Below are 16,275 nucleotides of genomic sequence, written 5' to 3' on the forward strand. Positions count from 1 at the left end.
TAACCCGGGGACTGCCTGTACTTTTTTTTTTATAACTTCTCAATACTTCCTGTACACATAATACTTGGACGGAATCAAGAAGTAGCTACATAGCCTCTGCCAATCAGCTGGTTGCGGGCCTACTAGTACCCGCTGAGTCTGATAGAGGGGACAGATCAGAACTTATTATACCCTACCCTAGGGGAAGGGGGGGGGGGCTTGCAGTTTAATGGGGTAATATCTGGTGACAGATTCCCTTTAAAAGGTCAATATAACTTTTTTCAATATCAATGTAACAAATGGATGAGTATTGGAAGAGTATGTATACTTTACTCTTGAGGTCAACACAAAGATTTCTATAATCATTCTTGTATTTTTACAACCTGGTCAAGGCTTGTGAAGCTGCAAGTTCAGAGCTCAGTGGGCAGTGTCTTCTAAAAGGCACTCTTTCTCTGTCCTGCCTTCTCTCAATATTTTATTATTTATTTTTCCTACACAGGCTCCAACAGGTGGAACCATTGCTGGGCCCTTGAGCTGGCTGGGTGCCTAGGCCCTACTTTATGGGTATATATTGCTGGTTTACAGAGCTAAGAGGGCCTAGACCAGGCAAGGACCAGTCAGCAGGTTATGGACAGGACTACTAAGACCATAATAGTCCAAGGGAACGACAAGAAAGCAAACTATAGTGTACAGCGGTGGGCCCAGTTAAAGATTTTACCGGTGGGCTGTAGGCACATTAGTCCTACACTGATCCTACGCATGTCACTAAAGCTGATATTACTAAAAAAAAAAAGTTCAGTACAGACAGTCCCTGGGTTCTGTAGGCTTGTTCTTAAGTTGAATTTGTATGGAAGTCAGAACTGTTTATTTTATAACTGTCGATCCAGCCAAAATTGTTTTGGTCTCTGTGAGAATTGGATTTTAAACATGTTGGATTGTCATAAGAACCAGGATTAACAGTAAATCTTCATTACAGACACCTGTGATAACTGTTATAGCTGTTTATTGTAGCCTAAGGCTAAAGTACAGTAAATTACCAATTACCAGAGGTCCGTTTGTAATTAGGGGTCGATTGTAAGTTGGGTGTTTTTAAGTAGGGGACCGCCTGTATAAGGAAACAATAACTAGGTCCACAGATTCATGCAAAGCGCTCCAGAGCAAAGGGAGCGGAGTAGTACATAACTATTTTCAAGATATTTTAATCTTCAAAATTATAATCTACTTTTAAAATACTAATATCCTACCATCGGTAAGAAGACAGCGACCAGGAGCCATAACCTTATCGCTGTCGTTCCACCACTGTGTCCAACAAAAACTACATGGGTATTGAGCTATTCTGTTTTTGACACCTCCGTCCCGGCAGTTCCGGGGCTAGACTGATGAACAGACGGCAGAAAACAGTAGAGCATAAGAAGCCATAATTAAAAGATCCCAGTCATGTAGGAGAATTATAGCAAAGTGGCAGAGCAAAGCGAGCGCTGGAGATAACACAAGTGCACAGTAAAAGATTAGAGCAATAAGTGCTGGCAGAAGGATGTTAAGCCTTGAATGAGAGGAGGGGAATTTTACAATTAACACAGATGTGAATAGAAAGTTGGCAGCAATGAATATATATAAGAGGTAATGAAAACCTGTAACTCTAACAATGATCTTCTGAATTCAACCGCAATAATAGAAGGGATCAGTTCATTGAAATAGATGCCTAATACATGATGAACCACAGCTCGGAGGTCTGTACCTGTCTCAGGGGTGCGTTGCCTACTTCATATTGTTCCTGCCTTGTGCTTAAAGGAAATTTTTCAACATCTGCAAAACCCATCTACTTATAAGAAAATTTTGGTTTCTTGCTGCCAACACAAATATCTAACGGAGACATGTGACGTTGTCATTCGTACAATGTCGCCATTGTTAGTCCTGGGGAAGGTGAATGGAAAAGCTAGCACAATACACATATTTTCTTTCAAACACTTAAAGAGGAAAAACTCCCTTAAAATGTTAGCTTGAATTACATGTTAAACTTCTCCTAGTGAACGTTTGCCGGGAATATTTTGTCTTGGGTCCAAGCCAGGATTCCATACATTCTTTTCTCTTGAAAGTCTGAATGGTTTTATGCCTTTGACAGTATGCGGTACAGGTGAATCATGGGAAAAAGTGGTCCCACGTCTTAAAATTGGCATAAGGAATGTAAATTGGCCAAAGTTTTTCAGCATGAGATCCATTTTTGCATAATGTACCGGGAATGGAGAGACCGCCATATATCATAACATAAATCATAGTCAGTCAAGGTTGTGTGAGATGTTATACATCATGGAAAGACATTGGGCTTATTTACTAAGGGTCAGCGGACGCACTTTTGTCAGATTTAACGACGTTTTCGATATTTGCGCCGCTGTGACAGGTATTTAACTGGAGATTGGGTCGCACGTGATCGAATTGTGGTGCGGCTGGGCTGGCTTCCATGCGACAGAAATCGGGAGGGGGCGGGCCATCAGACGATCCGACTGATTCGGACTGAGCGCGGGATTTAACTAAAAGATCAAGAACTTACATGCACCAGGAAGAAGAACTCCATCGGACCTAAGCGAGGAAGTGGCACATGCAGGATATCGGGCGACCGATGTTAGTGAATCGCGGAAGAGTTCATTCAAGTTGGACCCGGTCAGCATTGCGGTCGGGACCCTGACTGATCACGAAAATGAACAATGATCCCCCACAGTTCACAAGAATAGGGGAGTACCGCTCTCACTAAATGATGGAACGGTAGGTCAAGCTTGCGCCTTACCACTCCATTCAGTCTCTACCGGATAACAATAAAATTTGGGAACCCACTTAAGGACCTCAATACACAGTAGAGTAAACACAGTTGACCGGCCTGACTTCAGGATTTCTCTCTTATGTATTTATAGAGGTCAATAGGCCCTTAAGTTACATGGTTTTTCTAAAATGTTCAAAAATAGGACCAAACTGGTTGCACAGGAAGCAACTTTTTGAGTAACTTGGAAAACACATTCAGTTCTTCTATACACGTTAAAGTAAAGACAACAAAACTCTGATTTCATTTTGCATTGTTTGGCTCTTTTTTGGATCTTCATATTTATTATGGGAGGGGGGGGGGGCCTGGACCAGTAGACTTCAATCTTAAAGAGTTTATTTTCTGTTTTTCAATGTCAAGGATGTTTTTTACCTTGACATTTTGTACAGGAGGTTTAAATTTTTGTAAATGTATGAAAACATTATAAACCTATACAAATTTGGTATCCCCATAATCGTACCAACCCAAAGAATAAAGTAGACATGTCATTCTGGGCGCTCGGTGAAAGCCGTAATATCCAAGCCCACAAGAAAATGGCGCAAATGCGTTTTTTCACCATTTTCACTGCATTTGAAATTTTTTTCCCGCTTCCCAGTACACGGCATGGAATATTCAATACTATCACTATGAAGTGCAGAAAACAAGCCGTCACACAGCTCTTTACGTGTAAAAATAAAAAGTTATAGATTTTTGAAGGTGGGGAGTGCAAAATGGAAAAGAATACAGGAAAGGGCCCGGTCCTTAACCGGTTAAGCCTCTTATGCCCTTGTTTTTATGAAAAAAGGCTTAAAAATTATACAATTGAGACTGAGGGGCTGCAGCCTGAATTAGTAGCTATAGAGCCCGGAGCCCCTCTGGCTGATTTGCATAGGGGACAACTTTTTTTTGTTGGGGGCTGACTGCTGGGACCCTCACTGACCACAAGAACGGGGGTTCCATTCTCACAATTTCTGGCACTCCCATAGTATTGAACAGGGCACCAGGATGCCCCCCATTCTCAAGACCTGTGGGGGTCTGTTCTCGAGATCTGTAGGGGTCCCAGACACTGATTAGATTGTTGATGGGGAAGAGCAATCAAAAATGTTAAAACCACTTATAATTACCACAAGAATTTTGTACACAATGTAAAACATTGCAGACAACCTTGAAGTCCTATGAGTTATGACAATATCCAACCAAGTTACCGTACGTTACTTACCATGATGCCAAATCTCAGGGTGCCCATGAAAATAAGATCCGATTCCATGACCAATAAACTGAGGACAGACTGTGAAATTATTCTCCTTGGCAATCCGGCTGTAAAATATAGATAAAATGGTCATCATATGAATTCTAAATTTAAGATTTGTCCCCAGTTAGACTCTCAATGTAGGAGAAACATGTAATTTTGCTGTAGATATGCTTCGTACAAATTTTTTAAACATATTTAGAAGCCTAAAAGCCTAATTCTGAGGTCTAATTTCAGCAATTTACTACATTCTGGCAAATACCGCATTCTACTAATTATGTTTTATTTAGGAATTGACGAAGTCAACACTTGATATTACTTGAAGAGCAAAGAGAGACAATCATAATCTGGAGATAGTATTTTTAAGTGTGTCTCAGTTTTTATTAATACAGAGCTTCAAATCCACTGCAATGAAAAATAGATAAATTATTACATAAAAAAGGTCACAAACGCTTCAAAAACTTTACACATAATAATGCAGTGAATATGAGAAACTTTGTATTATATATTATAAGTATAAAGTGCTTTTTCCTTGACATCCTTCCTTTGTAATAGAAATGCATTGCATTCTAAAAGCCCTGCTGAATTATATGCTGCTTACAAGACAGACAGAAGTTTATAGAAGTACCAGATGTATGACCCAACATAACTTACAATAGATGATGTCACAGCGTATCTCCTCCCCCTTCCTGTACAATGACCTCTATATAGATAACACTGACCCATCATTACATCACTACTGACAATAGATGATGTCACAGCTTATCTCCTCCACCTTCCTGTACAATGACCTCTATATAGATAACACTGACCCATCATTACATCACTACTGACAATAGATGATGTCACAGCTTATCTCCTCCCCCTTCCTGTACAATGACCTCTATATAGATAACACTGACCCATCATTACATCACTACTGACAATAGATGATGTCACAGCTTATCTCCTCCACCTTCCTGTACAATGACCTCTATATAGATAACACTGACCCATCATTACATCACTACTGACAATAGATGATGTCACAGCTTATCTCCTCCTCATCCCTGTACAATGACCTCTATATAGATAACACTGACCCATCATTACATCACTACTCACAATAGATGATGTCACAGCTTATCTCCTCCCCCTCCCTGTACAATGTCCTCTATATAGATAACACTGACCCATCATTACATCACTACTGACAATAGATGACGTCACAGCTTATCTCCTCCCCCTCCCAGTACAATGTCCTCTATATAGATAACACTGACCCATCATTACATTACTACTGACAATAGATGATGTCACTGCTTATCTCCTCCCCCTCCCTGTACAATGACCTCTATATAGATAACACTGACCCATCATTACATCACTACTGACAATAGATGACGTCACAGCTTATCTCCTCCCCCTCCCAGTACAATGTCCTCTTTATAGAAAACACTGACCCATCATTACATTACTACTGACAATAGATGATGTCACAGCTTATCTCCTCCTCCCTGTCCAATGACATCTATATAGATAACACTGACCCATCATTACATCACTACTGACAACAGATGATGTCACAGCTTACCTCCCCCTCCCTGTACAATGAGCTCTATATAGATAACACTGACCCATCATTACATCACTACTGACAATAGATGATGTCACAGCTTATCTCTCCCCCCCTCCCTGTACAATGACCTCTATATAGATAACACTGACCCATCATTACATCACTACTGACAATAGATGATGTCACAGCGTATCTCCTCCTCCCTGTACAATGACCTCTATATAGATAACACTGACCCATCATTACATCACTACTGACAATAGATGACGTCACAGCTTATCTCCTCCCCCTCCCAGTACAATGTCCTCTATATAGATAACACTGACCCATCATTACATTACTACTGACAATAGATGATGTCACAGCTTATCTCCTCCTCCCTGTACAATGACATCTATATAGATAACACTGACCCATCATTACATCACTACTGACAACAGGTGATGTCACAGCTTACCTCCCCCTCCCTGTACAATGAGCTCTATATAGATAACACTGACCCATCATTACATCACTACTGACAATAGATGATGTCACAGCTTATCTCTCCCCCCCTCCCTGTACAATGACCTCTATATAGATAACACTGACCCATCATTACATCACTACTGACAATAGATGATGTCACAGCTTATCTCCTCCCCCTCCATGTACAATGACCTCTATATAGATAACACTGACCCATCATTACATCACTACTGACAATAGATGATGTCACAGCTTATCTCCTCCCCCTCCCTGTACAATGACCTCTATATAAATAACACTGACCCATCATCACATCACTACTGACAATAGATGATGTCACAGCTTATCTCCTCCCCCTCCCTGTACAATGTCCTCTATATAAATAACACTGACCCATCATTACATCACTACTGACAATAAATTAGGTCACAGCTTAATTTCACCTCCTATTCACACAGAAAATTCCAAGACCCAAACTACAATGGTGGCCCACATAATAATGTACGGACAATCTAAACTCAGCAAATTAGAAAAAGTAATTTTTCCTTTTCACTGCTTCTAAAAAGTAAAATTTGCACCAGAATGGTCATTTCTAGGATATTTTGGAAATAAGCCCTTGTAGAACAGGGATGATGTCCTGCAATAAAGAAAAATGTTGATAAGTCTGTCGTGAAGATGGAAATGAAAGTGTAAACCTCTTCACAGCTTGGAACAATACAACAACCTGCATATTTAATTTACATTATGTAAATTGTACGCTTGTGTTTTTTTTTTTAGGCACATACGTTTCTATGAAATGACCCCCATGCTGTGAAGGTCTACAGGCTGGTAACACAAACAAGTACGGTTCTTAAAGAGGTTTGTTAGTTTGTTCAGTGTTACAACCTTAGAAAATGATGCGGGACCAGCAAAGGTTAACGCCATGGTAAAAGCATAGAGCTAAACAAAGATTACAGAAAATGTTATGCTAATCATATGCAGATGTGCGGTTATCATAAATATGCCCGATTCATTAGAACCTATTAAAATTAATTCGGGCAAATAATGTTATGCTTAATACGGAATGACTATAAATGGCACTAAGTATAATTTGTGACAAATTAAATACAAGCCAGTGATGGATTCCAATTGCCCAGCGCATATAGCGGACATTTATATACCGTAAAAATACTAGCTTGATTAAAAAAATCATTAAAAAAACGGAATAAAACTCTTTATATTACTGACATCTTCCAAGTGTTTCCAATCTGTAATAATAAGGCCATCACCAACATGAAAAAATTAAAAACAGAGAGCTCAGAGAGCCCACAATTTTAGGAGAGGACAACTGATTGGTTGGGGTGCTTGGTGTTGAACCCTCAACAATTAGATATAGAGGACCTATTCCATGGATAAGGTAGCATTATTTAAGGATGAAACTGAAGAAATCAAGAGCAGGTGTCAAGGTGGCCATACTTTTTGCTTCTATTACCACGTAGAAGAGCCTCCTAACTCAACATGAGTGCACTGGAAAAATATGTGTCCATTTCTTTACATTATTGGCTAAAGAAGTCAACTAGGAAAAAATACATGTATATAAGCCCGGTAGAGATACTGAAACTTAAAGGGAACCTGTCATCAGATACTGACCTAATAACCCACTACTAGTATGTTGTCATGCAGCTAAACACCTTCCAGATCATGTTTCTTTCATGGTCCTGTATGGGGGCATCATCTAGAAAATCAGCTTTGAAGTGAAATGTGAATTAGTTGTAAAAAGTCAAGGAGGCGGAGAATTTAGTACTGAAGTCAAGCTCTCCTTGCCCAGATCACCCCGTTTACTGTAATTGATAGTACTGCATCCAGAAACATCACTAGGCAGATCTCCTGAAGTCCGGTGCATTATGTCAATCACATGGGAGGATGTGGGGAGAGCTCAACTTCAATGTTAAAGGAAACCTACCACTGCCCGCATGGTGAAATCATGCAAACAAATCACCTGGTAGGCTACTTAATGCTGATGCCGGCACATAGTTTTGTTAGGCTCGGTGAACTTTAGTTTAGCTAAAAAAAACTATTTTCTTACATATTTAAATGAGCCCTCCGGTGCTACCCTGCGCCATCTTCGGGCTGGCGATGGCTTCCGATGTTTAATTATTCCTCCAGGTGCCGAGAGCCGTGACGTCACCAAGCTCTCGCCACCTATCGCGCATGCGCAGACACTAAGTCTCGCACAGCCGGCCGGCGATAGGTGCCGAGAGCTTGGTGACGTCACGGCTCTCGGCACCTGAAGGAGGAATAATTAAACATTGGAAGCCATCGCCAGCCCGAAGAAGGCGCAGGGTAGCACCGGAGGGCTCATTTAAATATGTAAGAAAATAGTTTTTTTTAGCTAAACTAAAGTTCGCCGAGCCTAACAAAACTATGCGCCAGCATCAGCATTAAGTAGCCTACTGGGTGGTCTGCTCGCATGATTTCATCATGCGGGCAGTGGTAGGTTTCCTTTAAACTCTTCGCCTCAACTTTATACCAGTTTACATCTCACTTCAAAGTTGATGGTCTGCATGATGGAACCACGCTGAGCCATGAAAAAAACATGATCTGGGAGGTATTAAGCTTCTTGACACCAGATACTGGTAGTGGTTTATTAGACTCATTTCTGATGACAGGTTCCCCTTAATTACTCAAATGCATAATTCCCTCCTCCTCCCTTCCGCCTTCAGTCAGTGAAGACGCTTACGATTCCACTCTTGCCGATGGCTCCATAATGCGGATAACCGGCTCTAGGCCAAGGTAAGGGGAAGGTGGAGGAGGGAATTATGCACATCAGAGGTGTGTAAAATTATGTGCTGACCTCCAGACACACCCTGGAGCACCATGATGTTTGGTGGAAAAAGATAACATGTATCAGAATGAAAACACCAACCTGTAAGTGAGCTAAGATCAAAACAGTACTATGCTAGAGGTTGATTTCCTTGAATGAAAATATATATCTAATGTCTGGTCTATGTCATGACCATTAACTCAAGAAATAGAACACAAGTTTGTTCTGATAGTATAGGGGAGTGGTGGCAAACCTGTGGCACATGTGCCAGTGGTGAGCCAACTACGTGGGCACCCAGGTTGTCACCCCAGCAAAGAGTTTGCCAGAAAGGTTGAGTGACATTTCCTCTCCGTCTTTCAACAGCATTAGTATCCTCAAGATGCTGATATACTTGAAAGCTGTGGCAATAAATTGCTGATTAAACTGCCATATCGGCACTTTGTGATAAATAAGTTGGGTTTTTGGATGTAGTTTGAGCACTCAGCCTCTAAAAGTTTTAAAATCACTGGTATAAGGTCTCTGTACACAGTCCCTTTTTCTCTCCCAAGTGGAATCCTACTATTTTTACCTTCTAGTTTTGCCGTGTCTTCAAGAAAATGTGGAGCAGTTTATAAAAACAGTCTCAGTGGTGTTAGTGGCTCTTGAGCCAGCACTAGTCCTGCCCGTGTGGGCCTGGAGCTCCTTGGGGCCAAATTATTAGAATCCTGTGATTTTTATTGTTAATGTATTGGAATCTATCGCTTCTTTTTACAATAGTTCATTGTATGTCACAGGATTTGGGACGCTTGTCTTGATGCTGTATGCTCTTGTACTATCTCTTTGTATAAATAAAATAAGACATAAAACAGCTTAGAGCAGGATTTTATGAACAAGAAAGAAATCTGGTTAATTCATCCACATGGAATAATGTGGCAAAATCAAGGGCTACTCCAAAGTATATAAAACTATGGGAGGAGAATATTTTTGTATCATGCAATTTATTGAACAAAAGTTTTGTGTCTAGAATACAGACATGTGCTGCTAGTGAAGAAAGAAGCGCCGAACACTGGCAATTCAAAGCTCAAGTTTTAAAAGATCCAAAAAGTGTAATGGGGGTATCTAAGGGAGAAAGGGGGGTAGGGTAAGTGTAGACGGGTGGGTGAGCAGTAATGAGAGGCACTATGGATTTGCCTCTGCCACCTAAGCGGCCAGTAGGAGAATATTTTTAAGGGTCCTTTACCAAGAAGTGGAGGGGGAAGGGATAATATATTTTGCACATGAGTTTTTTGGTGACAAGAAGAAGGTGCTGAAAGACTTTGGAAACTAGACTTAACAGCAATAAAGACGGTTTCATGAGCCATCAAAATCTGACCAAAATTATAGCAAGGAAAGATGGGATGGAACATGGAGACTTGCTCAAGGTCAAAGGAAACTAAGATCACCAGAGAAGCCAAAAATGGTGTTCAGAAAACAAGAACACAGAGGATAAAAGTCCTGCACTCTGACCATGGTCAAAGATAATTGGTTTATTCAAACAACATCCAAGGAGTCATTATTGAAGGAGGATCTTGACCCACAGGTAATGGAATATGAAGGCTTGGTTGATGCCAGAAAAAGGGAGCACCGGGTCTTACAGAATGGAGAAGGTGAAGTGGAGAAAATTACATGGTAACATCTTGTAACAGTCTCTAAACCCATATGAAAGGGTTAAGAGGTGACTTCTTTGTGGCTTGTTTTCCATAGACAAAGATCATGGTTGTAAGAAGATTGACCAATAGTCGCAGGTAGGTCCATTTATACAATCCATGGGAGGATGCAGATACAATCCTCATCTTTTCCAGCCAAAGAAAGAAACATTAAATGCAGGTTTATGGAAGGATATCCATAAGGGAACTGAGAGAAATGTATCTTACAAGTCCTTGGTTACAGAACAAGGGTCTTCTTGCATGCATTTGTCTATGTGAGTGCTGATAGGTGTCATGCCATTAGCTATAATCCTATAATTACATATACAATTGTAAAGTTACATAAACAGGCTACAGCACAGTAATATCCCTTGTGGGGATGTAATCATGGAAAAATCTAAATCTGTTAGGTAAAGCCATGTAAATATTCTTTCTTGAGGATGGAAGGGGCTCTAAAATATAACATTCCTTTACTGGAAAAAAAGATTTTGCCTTAAACTAATCCTAATTTACATTTAAAAATCTTTAAGCCATTATGGGACGCAAGGAAGTTAAAGGAAGTTCATCAGATGTAGGAGTTCTGCTGAATGGTTCACAAAGTTTTATGTAAACTGGAAGTTCTGTTCCCCTGCTGGGTCACTTCCCTGACAATGTTGTATTACATGAAGAACTATCATGATTGAGGACAATTACGTAGAAATAATCAACAAAGGACTTTGTTCAATACCCAGAACTTTAAGAACACTTGAAACTAGTTATATTATTGTGGTACAGGAAAACCCCCTCCAAACAACCACATAAAACAGCATAAAAAATTGTATCTAAGTGGAAAGTCTTCTCAATGGAGATAACAAACATGAGTAGAAAATGTGTCACAGGAAGTCTGCTATGGACTAGGGAGTGGTATTCTCACAGAGGTGGTCTTTATGGGAGGTTACAATGCATTTAGAATCCATTGATGAGAACTACACCCATAAGAACTCAACAATTATGGCAACGATCACTGGTGTTACCCATTTAAGTACCATAATCATGACGTCATCCAGAGGAGGGAGGGGCACCGATCAGACGCAGTAACAATGCCTTCTGATAAAGGGTTACATGTCCTCCCCATATCACCTAAAATTAGCTGCCAGTGGGGCACTGTACCTTAATTACTGATGTTTTTCTGATATGCAAATTAGCTTTACTGACTCATCCCTGGTATCTGTGACTCTTCTCTCTCTCAGACTGCAGTGAACCACGGTCCATTATTCTGACTGACAGATCTGTGTCTCTTTAAATCCCTGCCTCGAGACTTGAGTTTGGGGGCGTGGCCTGGCTATGGAGGCGAGCGGTCGCAGCACACATTAGCTCCGGCTCGTTTCCAGGCTCCCGTGGACTTAAAGTGCAACCCAACACAGTTACACACGCCAGCATGGCCCCAAAGAAAAAGAAAGACCCCCAGGGCCCACCTGTGATGCCTTCTAGGGCCACGACGAGGGGCATCGATAAGTATCTGGCGCCCAGCCGCACCGCCAGCACGCGGCCCGCCGGCGCCAACATGGCGGCGCCGAGCGCTTCTCGCGGATCCGCGGGAGGCACGAGACCAGCCACCTCTCCGCGGCAGGGGGAGCCGCGATCGACACCAGACCCCCACACGGGGACTCTGCGAGGAACAGTGACGAAGAGCCGGCAGGTGTCCCCGCAGATGGAGCATGGCGGCTCCGCGCCAAAACAAGGTGAAGGGGAGAAAGACACGGCAGCGCGTCCGGCCTCAGCTGGAGAGGTAGGAGGCCAATGCGGCCCCGACGCACAGGCCGGGTGGGGGGAACACCTGGTTATGGAGGCAGAGCAGCAGTGCAGGTCAGAAGGGATACTGGCCGACGGGACACAGCAGGTGCCTGCAGGAAAGCCCCCCTCGCTCCCCCCAGATGGATCTGACCCGAGTACAGGTCGGCAGGAGGCCAATGTCCAGGCCCCACAAACACCCCCCCGACCCTCCATTCAGGTACAGGCAGAGGTGCACTATTCGGCATCTCAGGGACCTCCGCCACAGTCCCCTCCACTAACACAGGGACGCTGGTCCGAAACAGTTCAGGGAGGAGGAGTGCAGAATCCAGCACTTAGGCAGATGCAATGCCAGAGGGGAGAGAGCTCTTTAGAAACACCAAAGGGGGCACAGACCCAGCACACAAATGGCCTAGGAGCAGACCACAAATCCTCACACTCATCAGAGGCCACCCAGGTAAAGGGACCACCATACTCCCCAGCCGCCCAGCCAGATTCTCCACTGCTGCATCCTGCTCCATGGAGGTCCGGAACCTACAACCAAGCTTTGTCCTCTCCTAGTGCGTCCCCGAGATTGTTCATGGCTACACAATCGCCAGAGGTTATGGCAACTCCACAGGTATTTGCCTTCAGCCCTACGGGCTCCTCTCCTACATCGTTAGCCTGTATGTCTCCATCAACTGATATCCAGCAATCCGCTGTGTTAGCTCAGCTCCTGGAAGGGTTGACAGAATTACGTAACTTTAAGGCTCATTTGAAGGCAATACCAACCAAGGAAGATATGGAATGCTACGTTTCCCGCCTAGAACAGTCCTATGGAGCAGAGATAGCCACCTTGAGAGAGGAAGTACAACAGATACAGGCCAGAACAACAGCAACCGAAGCAGCCCAGGTCGCTACGCAAGAGCAGATCTATGCACACACAGCTCTACTAGCTACGCATACCCACCAACTTCAGCTCCTCACGGATCAACTAGACGACACCAAGAATAGGGGCAGGAGGAACAACATCCGGATACGGGGCTTACCAGAATCCGTGGAATCAGCCCACCTCCATGACACCCTACGAGGTCTCTTTAACTCGGTATTACAGGTACCGGAAGATTCTCCAGTTGAGTTGGACAGAGCACATAGAGCCCTACAAGCGCGCCCTTCAGCACATGATCCTCCACGAGATGTCATTTGCCGGGTACATAGGTACCAGCTGAAGGACGCCATAATGCTTAAAGCTAGAACCATGGAACGAATCTCCTTCCAAGGGACTAATATCCAACTCCTGCCCGACCTATCGAGATTGACCCTGCTCAAAAGGAAAGCTCTACGTCCCTTCTTGGAGATCTTGAGACGGCGCAATATACCATACACCTGGGGTTTCCCATTCAAACTTCAGATCCGTCATGGCGGTCTCACACACCTTATCCGACATCCCAGAGATGTTCCTCCCGTGGCGGAGATCCTTAATCTGCATGCGCCAGAGCTTACAGAATGGCCAACAATGCCGACATCGGGGGCACAGGGACCTCGCCCGCTCCCTCAGCGTCCGCCACGCGGGAGGGAGGATATGGGCCCAAGGGGTCCCCGGCGTCAGAGACGACATCCAAATGACCCCCGGAACTGAAAGCTGTACTGGTTACGGCTTACAGAGCTTCGGCTGGAGTATCCTTTGATTACACATTGATTGTTATGCAAAATGTTTATTAATGACTTGATTTCTCTTTTCAATGTTTTATGCTACATGTATAATCGGTTCATTGGGTTGCATCTGTTGATGAGAGTCAAAAGTTCATGTTATACACCACGGGAGCACTGGGCGAGAGCTTGCTAGATAGTTAGGCTTCGTTCCATCTGGGGTAGCGTGTTCAGCTAGTCTGCACACGTGATATACACCTCCCTACCACTACTGTGGGCTTTAAATATAGCCAAATAGGCTATAAGTTTAGTTTTTCTTTTTTAGTTTTCTGAGATACGTTAATATCTCTACGGTTTTTCCCCGAGTCCGTGTTTGTCCTTGTCCGCGTCTGAACCCCCTGTCTGTCCTCCCTATTGTCTCCTCCCCCTCCTAGGCTTCTCTTTGTATTTCCAACACACAAATCCCCAACCACACACGCCTCATGGCAACTTTGAAGATCGGGTCCCTGAACGCCAGAGGCTTAAATGTGCCCCAGAAGAGATCTCAGATACTCTATGGAATGCATAGGCAGGGAACAAAAATATTATTCTTACAAGAGACACACTTCAAAACCGGGCACATTCCAGAAATCAGAAACAGATACTACAACACCTGGTTCCATAGTGCAAATATAGATTCCCGCTCCAAGGGTGTTTCTATCGCTATTCATCGCACTCTCCCACATGTGATATTGGACCGTATTTTAGATGAACGTGGAAGGTATGCCTTTGTCAAATTACAATTATTCGGCCAAATATTTACGCTGGCCAATATATATTTACCTAATCGCTCTCCAGTCCCCGCATGTAGGAAAATTTTACGGGATCTGGCAGGATTTTCGGAGGGGATGCTGATCCTTGGGGGGGACTTCAACTTCCCATTTGATGTTAAGTTAGACACCTCTTCGGGGAGGAATCATGTCCCCACACGGCAGTTAGACTCCCTCAAAAAAGATCTGTATAATCTCCAATTGGTAGACGCGTGGCGGATCCTCCACCCCAAGGACAAAGACTATACTTACTACTCCCCGGCGCATGACTCATATAGCCGAATCGACCTTTTCATGATACAGCACAGGGCACTGACCTGGGAACCCTCGGCAACGATAGGCAATATTGTCCTATCAGATCACGCACCAATATACCTGGCGGTCACTATACCCACGGTAACACAACGCCCTTGGACTTGGCGCCTTAATGATCACTTACTCAAAGACGCCTTATGCGTACAAGAAATTAGACAAACCATTGAACGCCTTTCTCCTGCACCCGACACCCGCCCTGAGGACTTGCCAATGAAATGGGAAGCTCTTAAATGCGAACTGCGCAGCCGCTTCACAGATCATGGGGTTCGTTTAAAAAGAGAAAACGCGTCTAAACTCACAGCCTTACTGCGACGGTTGCACGAACTCGAGCAACAACACAAACAGGCCCAATCCCCAGAAGTCTTAGCAGACCTCATCATAATAAGAGACGAAATAAAAGCTCTAATGGATCAGAAAAATCGGGCACAGCACTTAAGGTTTAAAGGCCGTATATATGAATATGCAAACAAATGCGGGCGCCAACTCTCCAGACTTTTACATCCTAAAACGGATATGACACACATACCCCACATTAGAACCCCTGGGGGCACAGACATACACAATCCGGCAGATATTAGTTCAGAATTCGGCTCCTATTATTCCCAATTATATAACATCAAGGGCCAATTCTCTGACATGGATCCATCCATTCTAGCCAGAAAGATAGACGACTATATGAGGGATACGGCCCTGCCGTCTCTCGCTGATAAGGATGTTGAGGAGTTAGAACAGGACTTTAGCGAAGAAGAAGTAACCAAAGCCATTCAAAACACACCTGCAGGGAAAAGCCCGGGGCCAGATGGATTCTCCCCGGCCTTTTATAAAGTGTTCAGGGAATCCTTGACCCCACTTTTGACAAGGCTTTTTAATTCCATTTCTCAACCCGCAGCCTTCCACCCTCAATCCCTAGAAGCCAACATCAGTGTGCTTTTGAAGCCAGATAAGGATCCCCTGACGGTGGCAAGTTACAGACCCATTTCCCTCTTAAATGTCGACCTGAAATTATACTCCAAAATATTGGCAGACCGCTTAGCCCCAACTCTCCCACACATAATCAACACAGATCAGGTAGGATTCGTTAGAAGCAGGGAAGCTAGGGATAATTTGGTTAAAACCTTCCTCTTGATGAGGCATGCCCAAAAAAGAGCAATCCCCTCGTGCCTCCTCGCCATAGACGCGGAAAAAGCCTTTGACAGGGTGCATTGGGGATTTATGGCCGCGGCACTCAAACAACTGGGAC

General features: G+C 43.5%; 1 protein-coding gene and 1 long non-coding RNA gene across 7 annotated transcripts in view; one reads left to right on the plus strand and one right to left on the minus strand.

Moving 5' to 3' along the window:
* The window catches only part of LOC140075617 (uncharacterized), a 67,559-nt gene that overhangs the window by 26,126 nt on the left and 25,158 nt on the right, over positions 1-16,275 (plus strand). Inside the window, exon 3 of the long non-coding RNA XR_011849452.1 lies at positions 6,823-6,903. This is a non-coding gene — a long non-coding RNA (uncharacterized lncRNA). The remainder of the gene's footprint in view (positions 1-6,822; positions 6,904-16,275) is intronic.
* Positions 1-16,275, minus strand: part of METAP1D (methionyl aminopeptidase type 1D, mitochondrial) — a 130,908-nt gene that overhangs the window by 12,085 nt on the left and 102,548 nt on the right. For all 6 annotated transcript variants that reach the window (XM_072121728.1, XM_072121730.1, XM_072121729.1 and 3 more), the window contains one exon: positions 3,990-4,087. In XM_072121728.1, the coding sequence (XP_071977829.1) occupies positions 3,990-4,087 (98 nt within the window). The remainder of the gene's footprint in view (positions 1-3,989; positions 4,088-16,275) is intronic.

The sequence above is a fragment of the Engystomops pustulosus genome, chromosome 8, assembly GCF_040894005.1.
Source record: "Engystomops pustulosus chromosome 8, aEngPut4.maternal, whole genome shotgun sequence".
Lineage (NCBI taxonomy): Eukaryota > Metazoa > Chordata > Amphibia > Anura > Leptodactylidae > Engystomops > Engystomops pustulosus.